At 40.7% G+C, this 10,296-nt stretch overlaps 1 protein-coding gene across 1 annotated transcript; it reads right to left on the bottom strand.

The window, feature by feature from the left end:
* Positions 1 to 1,128: 1,128 nt before the first annotated feature.
* NUDT15 (nudix hydrolase 15) lies at positions 1,129 to 4,063 on the bottom strand. The gene is made up of 3 exons (XM_030951906.1): positions 3,801 to 4,063; positions 3,507 to 3,697; positions 1,129 to 2,983 (listed from the first exon to the last, which is right to left on the bottom strand). The coding sequence occupies exons 1-3, from the start codon at positions 3,953 to 3,955 to the stop codon at positions 2,838 to 2,840; spliced, it is 492 nt and encodes a 163-aa protein (XP_030807766.1). The 5' UTR covers positions 3,956 to 4,063; the 3' UTR covers positions 1,129 to 2,837.
* Between the last annotated feature and the right edge of the window lie 6,233 nt (positions 4,064 to 10,296).

Genomic DNA, 10,296 nt, shown 5'->3' with positions numbered 1-10,296 from the left:
GCTTAAAGTTATTAATATACATACATACTGTAACCTTTATTCAGTATCATGTTCTCCTCTTGGGTGCTTATCTCCAATATCTTTCCTCTTTAATTCACATTAATCCAAATACATGGATTAATGTGCCCTGTCTCAGTCATTCTAGTTAACCTTGCCTACCCCTTTTCTAGCTCACATTAGTGATCAGAATCATACACAATATTATAAAGTTTCTTAATGCTTTGTATAATGGGATTAGTATTTTCTTTCTAAATGCCCCTTTCTTAACAGCACACAGACATAGTCCACCAGCCTCTTTCATCATCTGACTTACAAGGACATTCTTGAAACAAAATACAAACACATGTAATTAAAACTTATGGGAAGTGTAGTGTTACAGTCTACTCAAAACTCTTCTATGGCTGTATCTATGTAATTCACCAACTGAAATATTGTGGAGGTGGGTGATTGTTTTCAGACATAAGAGGGAACTGAAGCAATGACCACTTCTTTTTCTGGCTTGTTAGTTACTCTGTTATGGGATTAAATGGAACCAATATATTACATCTAATAAACAGGTAAGGCAACAGCTCTGCCCACTGTTCACTTAGCATAAAATCAAACTCTGGGTTTGATCCTAATCAGTTTCTTGGCATCAGTGCTTCAAACTATGTGCAGTTCAGGAGTATGCTTCTCAGTGCTGGCTAACTATAATGCCATTTTAGGTGAATTCTGTCAGTTACAAGCAGTTCAGTGAACCATGATATGATAAGTGAGTGTTCTGTTATTCAGTGGCTTAGATATGTACATAATAGATTTTCCTATTTAGCAAAAGTACCAAAAATCAAAGTAAAGACTTAGTTGAAAGGACTGAGTCTTGGCAGCTAAAATCGACTGGGAACCACATTTTCAAGGGGAGGGAACTATAAATGTGTGATACATACAAAGTTATTTAAGTTGGGGAATGCTGACAGCTGGTTGCAGTAATGCACTGTAGTCTTTTAATCTGTCAATTTTGAAAAGATACAGAAATGCTGACATATGGAGATACTGTTGTGTCCTCATTTTAGTGTCTACTTGTGTATTGACAAGAAATAGAATGTATATAACCATTAACAAAATATGCCAAGAAAGTATTTATTGCATGACAGACCATTTTACAGTGGTCCCTGTTCTCTCATCACGACCTAGATGTTTTCTAAAATTAAAAATTGTACTAAATAATTTAATTTTTTTTTCTTCATTATTCTTTGTGACAGATGGGCAGGACATCTGTCAACTCTTCCTACAGCTTCTTTGTTGACAGCTGAATGGAATAATTTTCAGTGTACATAAGGTTGCTTGCAGGAAGCAAATCTCCACTTTTGAATAGAAAAATAAGATTTTTACAAAGTTACAGTAGCAAAGGAATTTTTGGTGAAATTTCCCATTTCAAGACGGCTGTGTAACGTTACTTCTTTCTTCACTTCAGAGAACGGGTGTCTGTCCTGAGGGAAGTTGCACATAATTAATACTTCAAACTCTAAGCAGGAGGATTGCCAGGGGCAGTAGCATCCTTATGCCTCATCACTCTGTCTGTTTCTCAGCAAGAAGAGCCATCTCCATTTTAAAAAATGTATGTTCAAAGTAAGGAAGAGCCTTAAATCCCTCAAGCTGATTTCTTTTAAGAACTGAGAAGTCAATTCATAATTCCAGGCAATTTTAATCTCTCAGTATTGTGCCTGTATTTTATTTAAAAGCAATTAAAAATATCTTACAACATTTTTGTACAATGAGTATATCTAAAGGGAATAGACAAGAGGTATGCTATAAAAGAACCCTGACAAGAAAAAAAATGAGCCAACTAGTGATTTGAAGGTTATATCTTAAAATTAATCGCTGCTATCTTAGTGACAACAGCTGGAAAAGAATCAAAATTAGTTAACAGATTCTAGAAAAATTAAAAATATTAACTTCTTGGTTTTGTATGTACTGATGAGTACTGTAATTTCATTCACTAACAACCTAGTCATTTAATCAGTCAAACTGAAAATTCACAATTTTACCAAATCTCAGTAGCCAGCCATACAGAACTACACCCATGTGTGCAGTTTAATACTGACAACTCTTTTTAGCCACTAAGTATGATTTTTGCCATGGAGCTACACTTATAAATGAGATTTGTGTCAGCCTAGTAGAGTAGGCACCTCTCCATTCCAAGAGTTCAGTAGCAAATTCAGATCAGTTGCAGAGATCTGAGACATTTATGCAGATAAATTCAATGTAATTGAGGCTCTAAACAGAACTCTGATAACAACTGGCAAGAAGGGTCAGGGAATTTTCATTCCCTGCAATAAGTCATGACAATCTTTTCACATTTATAATACTCTTTTGATTTTCAAGTGTATACTGCTGTCTGCAGGGAAAAAAAGCATTGTCTATTAAATGTAACTTTTGCTCATGACAGTAGCTTCATAAGTGAAGCTAAGAGACAAGGCCAAGTTTTAAAATTGGTCCAATAATTACAGGAAAGCAAGTTTAAATGAGTAAGTTTTGCTGCAACTGCTTTTAAGTGAGTAAGCTTCCCCAGCTAGTTCTGATTTCCAAATGGCTGGTCATCAATGTAAAGACTAACTAGATAAAACACTGAGCTTTCTGTAAAAGAAAAAGTTAATTATTAACTACTAAACCTAGAAATGGGTCTGGAATGAGAGACAACTGTCATGTGAAATATGGGAAAAGCACTGAAACAGTTGGCATGTTCTTCTTTGGGAAAGATAATATTTTCACATGGGCAGGGTGAGCACTTTGTATTTTTTTCTTTTACACCAAAAAAGCAGGTCTGTCCTTTAGTTTGTTACATAACATACAATTTGTTTTTACTCTAATTGGTGACTTCCCGTGTACCCCTTTAGATGATCGAGCTCTTCTGTGAAAGGATTGTAACCTTGCTCTCTTAAACAGCGTAAGGCCCAGAAAAGTTGATCTGCTGGAGGAAATTCATCCCATTTGACCCATTCCCAGCCTGTAGGGTAAAAAAAATAAAAAAAGAAAAAGGAATAAAAATCTGAGTAAAGAATTAAGACAGAACCTAAGGAAACAGCATGAAGCTATGGCAGGAGATGTTTAGGCTGGATGTTAGGAAAAGGTGGTGGGGCACTGGAATAGGCCCCATAGTGCAGCCTGACAGAGCTCAAGGAGTGTTTGGACAACTCAGGCACAAGGCGGGATTGCTGAGGTTGCCCCGTGCAGGGCCAGGAATGGGATTTAATGATGCTTGGGGGTCCCTTCCAACTCAGGATATTCTTTGTTTCTGTGATATAACAATTCTTCCTCTTCAAGTATAGATGGATCATATAGAAACTACCAATACAAAGATAAGTGACAGAGTCGTTTTGCCTGAGCAGCTTTTTCATTTCCCAGAGAAGCTGTGGATGCCGCATCCCTGGGAGCGTTCAAGGCCAGGCTGGATGAATCTGGGAGCCACCTGACCTAGTGGGAGGTGTCCCTGCCCGCGGCGCGGCGCCTGGAACTACATGCTTACTCACCCTCGTTCTTGTCGGGCTCCTGGTTGCGCGGCTCGGCGCCCGGCTCGGCCTCGCCCTTCATGAGCACGGTGACATAGTGGTAGCGCTGCGACGGGCACGCCGCGTTCACGGCCGACGCGAACCGCACGTGGCGCAGCGGCAGCGCCGCCTCCTCCAGCGTCTCCCGCGCCGCGCACTCCGCCAGGCTCTCCCTGCGGACGGGCAGGCAAGGGAAGGCACGGCACGGCACGGCCGCCTCAAGGCACGGCGGGCAAGGGAAGGGCAGGGCGGGGAGGGAGGACGCGCGGCTCCTACCCGAACTCCAGGTGGCCTCCGGGGAGCTGGTAGGTGCCGGCGCCCAGCGCGCCTTTCCGCTTGCCCAGGAGGACGCAGCCGGGGTGCGCGGCGCTGGTGACCACCACCCCCACGCCGACCCCCGGCCGCCGCGGCTGAGCCGCCTGCTCGCCCATGGCAGCCCGGGGCGCTCGGCGAGGCTCGGTCCCGCCGCGGGCACGCAGGGGCGGATCCGCCAATCGGGGCTCGGGATCCCGGGTTTTGGCAGGCCCCGGGCGGGGGTGTGTCCGGAGAGCGCGAGTGCGCCTGGTGGTGACGTCGCTGGTGAGGAAGGTGGCGAGGTTCCAAGGCTGGGTCGCCAGGGAGAGGTGCCCTGCCTGTCCTGCTGTTTGTTTGCCTAGGGTCCTTGCCTCTCAGCCCGCAGGGACTTGTGAGCTCACCGGGAATAGAAAAGGCGTTTGTGCAAATGAGGGGCAGCTGAAAGCAAGCAAGATGCGACTCGGTTTTGAAGGTCAAGGAGCCAGTCGGTCTCTGACTGCAGATTTGTTCAGGATTTAAAAAGTGGCCCTTCTTTGGTTAGCCCACTGTTTCTGGTCTGTGAAGAGTCTGACTCTGAAATGTCACATTGGAATTATTTAAAAAGGAAGCTACAAACTTAGCTGAGCAGAGCTCCACAGGCAGAATAAAAGTTCCTGACTGATAAGAAATTAAAGTTTCTGCTGGCAAATACTTACCTTCATTCTCACATTTTTATAAATTACAGAGATATGTAGAATACAAGATACAAGCTTTCATTTTCTTAATAAACAACTGCAAAGTTTGTCAGAGTTTCTCCTTCTTCAGCCTATTGATCACAACAGAGAAAGAGGTTTTTTATTTGCAGACCTTTCAAAGTGGTTTGGGGTTTTTGTTTGTTTGGGTTTGGGGATTTTTTTTGTAAGGTTCTAAAATATTTATGTACAGATGTTTTTATTTATATATGAAAGTCACAGGGCCAAACTGGCTGAAGCTTAATCACATTTTCTGGGATTAGTTTTCTGGGATTTAACTGCCCGAAGTGGCTCAATGCAGCATCAGATGTGTCCCACTGTTGGCATAAAGGGCATGTCAGGAGCAAATGTCTGGGTGTGCTAGAAGCAAGGCTGCCCTTTGGCAGTATTTGGCCCTGCTGCTTAACTGTGATGTCAGCCCATATCCTGTGGTAATCACATATCCTCTGAACAGAGAGAGACACAGCTCTCCCAGGATTTTCCTGGGAAGCTGTGAGAAAGCTCAGAGAAAGAATAAAAATTATTATCTCAACCTCTGCACCTGGCAGGCAATCTCTGTTTGTCAAAGATGTTTACAAGGAGTTGTCCCTTCTTGACCAATAGGTGAGAGAAGATTCCTAAAGGCCAATCAGGTCTTAGGTCCCCCATTGTTTCTATAAGAGCTGTGGATTTCTAATAATAAAGTGCCTTTTCATGCCTTCTGATGATGGAGTCTCTGTATCACCTTTGGCTCTCCCTGATACCCCTTCAGTGATAATACCCTGAATTACTGACATTGGTAAATAACAGCAATAATAATAAATAATCTCGAGCAAATTGCCAAGCTAGCAAGACTTTTTGTAAACCAAGCACATTCATTTGTATCTGTCACCCCAGTACAGCTGAGTATCCTAAGTATCCATGAGGATATCCATTAGGAGTATCCTAATCTCCAGATGAAACACCAGACATATCAGTTATATCACGTCTGTATTTACATTTTAAGACAACAATCTTACAAAAGCCATATCAAAGATTCCTCCTCACCTGCAAAGCTCATTTTGGTCCAATACATTGAAACACCACAAAGTTTTTTACCTGAACAGTGAAAACATTCTACTTTCTATGTACACCATTTTCCTGTACCTTTTACCAAACAGCATTTAGTGACAAGTCTTGAGGGTGACCCACTGATTTATTTTTAAATTAAAAAAAAAGTCCATATGGTCATTATGCTTATTTACTATATTAGCAAGATACAATTAAATGAAAATGTTATATGAAGATGATTATGTAGAAATGTTATATGATGATTATGTAAAAAGTATGGTTTTACAAGCAATATACTTTTATTTGTCAGTACGCTAAGATTTTCCCTTCCTCTCTACCATCTTCTTGATCACAACAAAGATGTGAAGTATTACCCTTTTACAAAATTTTAAAATGGCTAAGTTTTTGTTAAGGTTTTGAAATCTCATTGTATACAGATGTTCAGACTTGTTTCAATTTTTTCACCTTACATTTGTGATCATTAATATAAAGAATACTGTATGAAAAGAAGCATTTTGTTGATTGAATCTGTTCTAATTGGTTTCATTCTAGGATTTATTTAGGACATACCTATGCAGCCAGGTGTTGCAGATCATGAAGTAAATACAGGCTGGTTTTCTGAGTCTGATGGTGAACAGACATCCACTGAAGAAAGATATGGGAATAAACCAAGAATGAGAAAGTAGCAAAATCCTCTGCCACAATTTGAAAAGCTTGAAAGATTATGATTTATATATACTTGTAAATTTGGTTATTAATATTTCATCTGAGAAAGTACTTCTGTGAGCCAAAACAGTGTATTTGAACCAGCATGTGTCCAGCAGCTACTGGAAAAGAGGCAGATATTTTTCAGGCCCAATCCCTTGTTCTTTATGCTAATACTTTCATTGATTGAAATGTTATTGAATTAACTGTATGTCTGAGGTGATCTGGATCAAAAAATCCTATTTTTTAAACAATTAATCTGTTTTCTAGCATGCTGTGGGTGGCACAGGGAGGGGACAGGACAGAGTTCAATCAGATTAAACATAGCACAAAGCTAAACCTGACTCAGCAAACTGGGAGAGAGATTACATTTTTAGCAGGATGTGATCCCTGATGCAATTTACAGCTCAGGTACATAAGTGAGGGAGGCAGTGAGTCAGAGCAGCTGGGAACAGGAATGGTGGGACTAACCATATTAGAGACAGGCCAGATTTATGTCAGATTAAAATGACTACACAGCTGTTCCCTAAGAAGAGCACACATAGGGAAAGCAGGTTAGAAAAGCACACAGTGTACAACAGCTTATTGAAAAGCAGCTACACAAGCAGAAAACATCCATCTTTCTGAGAATTTCATACACATGGCTCCCTGGCTGTGGAATTTACTATATATTTGCATTTTCTTAGCAGAAGTATGAACTAGGAGATATAAGGATTATATTTAAATATTTTACATTGCAAAGCTGGCATTCAGAAGCTGGGTGGAATGTGACAGCAGTGCATGACACCAAAGTCCTGCCAGCAACCTGGCTGAAACTTGAACTTGAAAGATTTTTCTTCTCTTGCATTCAAGCAGCTGGTTGTTATCCGGAACCCTGATATTGAAAATGTAACATTGTTAACTGTTTCCTCACTTTTATTTTAGCAGAATTATTTCCACGGCACCACATGTTTCCATGAAATGGCTGTCTTTTGCCATAAATTACTGCTTGCTGTAATATTATGGCTTCATAAATATTATTAGTGGAAATTAGGCAAAGTGTGATACGTAGTTTTTATGCTGAAATGTAAATAACTTCTGATCACATTTACATACGGAGAGAATAATGGTGTGTGCAAGAGCAATAGGACAAATTAGAGCTGTACTACAGGTGTGCTGTCTTCATTGCTTGTTAATTATTTCTTTTCTGTGTCCAGACAGGACTGAGTCATTGGAATGAGTGAAGGTGCTGAGACAATTCTGCTTTATTTGTAGCTTTGTCATTAACACTTTAAGTGACCTTGGGCAACTCATAGGTGGGTGAAGATGGATTGTGCTTTGATGAAACTTCTGTGTGTGCTCAATCCCGGGGGACCCTGAATCAGAAGAATATGAAAGTGTCTGTTCCTTATCCATCTAGGATAGTACCTGGAGGTCCAGAATGGATGTCTTGAATACAGTAGGCAATAAATCATGATAGGGTTTTTGACTACTATTCTACAGCCATCTGTAGCTCAGTGACTTCTCAAGGCAGAGGTGGCTTCCATGTATTTACTAACTAACCCTCTTCTTGTTTCTCTTCTTTAACCTACCAAAACTCCTTTTGAGCCCATATAAATTTTCATTATTTGCAGCATCTGTGGCAAGGTGCTCCATAGCTTAGCTATGTGAAAGATCATTTTTTGCAAACCAAATCCTTTTGCTTTCATTGAGCCTTTCATCTACCAGCCTTCACTGGTTGGGAAGAGATGATGCATTAGTGTTTAATGTTCATACTGTATTCTATAGAAAACTTGCACCTATCCAGACCTGAGAGTGCACACATCAAATGCCTGTTTGCTAGGACAGATGTCAGAATCCTTGCAGGAAATACACCAGAGCACCTTCAGGGAAGGACCCTGGATTGTCTTTTCTGTATGACTGGGAGGAGATGGAATAACCGGTTAATATTGCAGATGGGTGCAGTGAATAGTTTCATGTTGTTAGATAAGCCTGAGGGTCCCCTTAGCAACCTGTAGTTTGTCAAGAGACAGCCAGGATGGTACTCCTGCAGACAAGTGGTGCAGAGAGGATTCACCCTCTCTAAGATATGAAATGTAAGGCAGTGTAGACACCACTGAAGGATTATCCTCACTCTGCTTCAAAGTCAGTTTTTTTGTTCTGACCAAAGTCAGGTTTTTTGCTCTGGTTCATCAGCTAAACCTGTTTACTCATCTACCATACAAAAAAAAAAAGTGGGCTCTTCCCTCCTGTCTTCAACTAAAAGTGTTCTGGAAAGCTCAGGGTGATTTTCTCCACAGGTACTGGGATGCTTTTTAAGCCCCTGATAAATTTCGCCTTGGAAATTTCCCACCCTCTGAACTCATGGCCTTGGCAGAGGCTTTGACTTTCTTACTCTGATGTTCTTGGCAAGACCATCTCTCCTGATGTTTTTCAACTACAAAGTATCAACCAGTGGAGCTTACAAGGTCTGGGAAATAAATCAGATTGTACAATTGTCACTGTGTGGATGTGATAAATTTATAATAAAGCAAATTCATGTCTATTCATAATGCCTGAGTCTTCCAGGATGCTATATTTGGCCTCAAACAGGATTATTTATTTGTCCTGCTTATCTGTGAAAACTTCTTGGCTCCTTTTATCTCATTTGTTATGCACCTTTTCCCTGCTTCTTTATAGTTTTAAATACAGATTTTCAGAGAGGGCCTTGATCCTATGTTAAAAATCTTATTCTGATTTTAGCAAGAAATCTCCTAATTTTAAACTTTGAATAGGATGGAATCTGTTTCTGGAGATTTAGCAAAACCTCTGGATATCTGCTGGAATCCTACAGTGCATTCCTTGTGCAGTCTCTTCAATTGTAAGTCAGATATTGAATGAGGCTGAGCCTATACAAACCTGAGTTTATATTGGGCTCACTAGGAATTTGTCTGGTTGTAGCCAAGTGTTATCTTTTCTTGTGTGTCTAACAAAATAAAGAAAAGGTGCATGTGTCATTTCCAAGAAGTATTGTTTTTAAGATTTTGAGTTGGGTTTACAACCACCTTGTGCTGACAGTCAGAGCCAGGGGGTGGCACAGGTGATCAGACAGAAATCCAGGCATGTTTACAGTCCACCCCAGTTAGACAAGTTTTCACAGCCAAGAGGAGATCAGACAATAAAACATTCAGATAATTAAAGTTCTCCATACAGCTGTGTATCAGACTCCAAATAGTGGCAGCAGCTGCCTCAGTCTTTCTACAAGCCCTTCAACCATGTGACATTTCTTCTTTTGATGTATAAGGTAAAAACCACCTTCATTTTGAAACTGGAAGGATAAGTCACTCCTAGTGAGAAGATACAGTAGTAGTTGTAATCTGAATGTCTTACAGTCATTTGCTAGGGCAAGAATTAATTATAATTAATTAATTATAATTAATTAAATTAATTAATTATACAACAAAGAGAATTGTCCAATTTCCTTCCAGTAGCAAGCAACTGAGTCAGGATATAAGTCTGGTTTCCTGACCTGCAGCCAGTACTTATCTCTGAACAGTAGCTTTGGGCTTTTAAAGTTAAAGTTTTGCCAAGATCTATTACATCCTCTTGTAAAAGTTGTTGCAAATCCTTTCCAGCGTGGAGGTAATTTTGGGGAGTCTCCTGGAGTTAGGAGATGTCTTTGTAGGTGGAAATGGCATCCGTGTACTGTCCTGTGCAGTACAGAACTGCAGCAGGTCTGTGTGTACAGAGGGCAGAAAGAGCACAGAGTTCAAGTGCTTTTTCTTCCCTTCCCCTTGGCCAGAAGAAACATTTTATCAGCTGTGGTGGAAATCTTGGATGGTCTATCAAAATTTTGCAGCAGCTTACAGGTTCAGTGACACATACTCGTACCTTGTGTGTCTGCACACAGAGGTGCAGAGCTAAGTGCTCTGCAGAGCTCACTGCAGTGCTAACAGGTGACAATAACTCCAGGTCAGCAGAGGACCAGGAGCAAAAGAACTGAACCAGAACGGCTCCATCTTTTGCAATACTCGCCCAAGAAGAAGTTATGAAAA

Source organism: Camarhynchus parvulus, chromosome 1 (genome assembly GCF_901933205.1).
Source record: "Camarhynchus parvulus chromosome 1, STF_HiC, whole genome shotgun sequence".
Lineage (NCBI taxonomy): Eukaryota > Metazoa > Chordata > Aves > Passeriformes > Thraupidae > Camarhynchus > Camarhynchus parvulus.
This window is presented reverse-complemented; position numbering and strand designations above follow the sequence as displayed.

Coding starts and splice junctions, on each gene's coding strand:
- NUDT15 (XM_030951906.1), bottom strand. CDS start 3,955: ATGGGCGAGCAGGCGGCTCAGCCGCGGCGGCCGGGGGTCGGCGTGGGG. Junction 3,698..3,800: donor GGAGGCCACCTGGAGTTCGG/GTAGGAGCCGCG, acceptor GCCCGTCCGCAG/GGAGAGCCTGGCGGAGTGCG. Junction 2,984..3,506: donor GGAGCCCGACAAGAACGAGG/GTGAGTAAGCAT, acceptor TTTACCCTACAG/GCTGGGAATGGGTCAAATGG.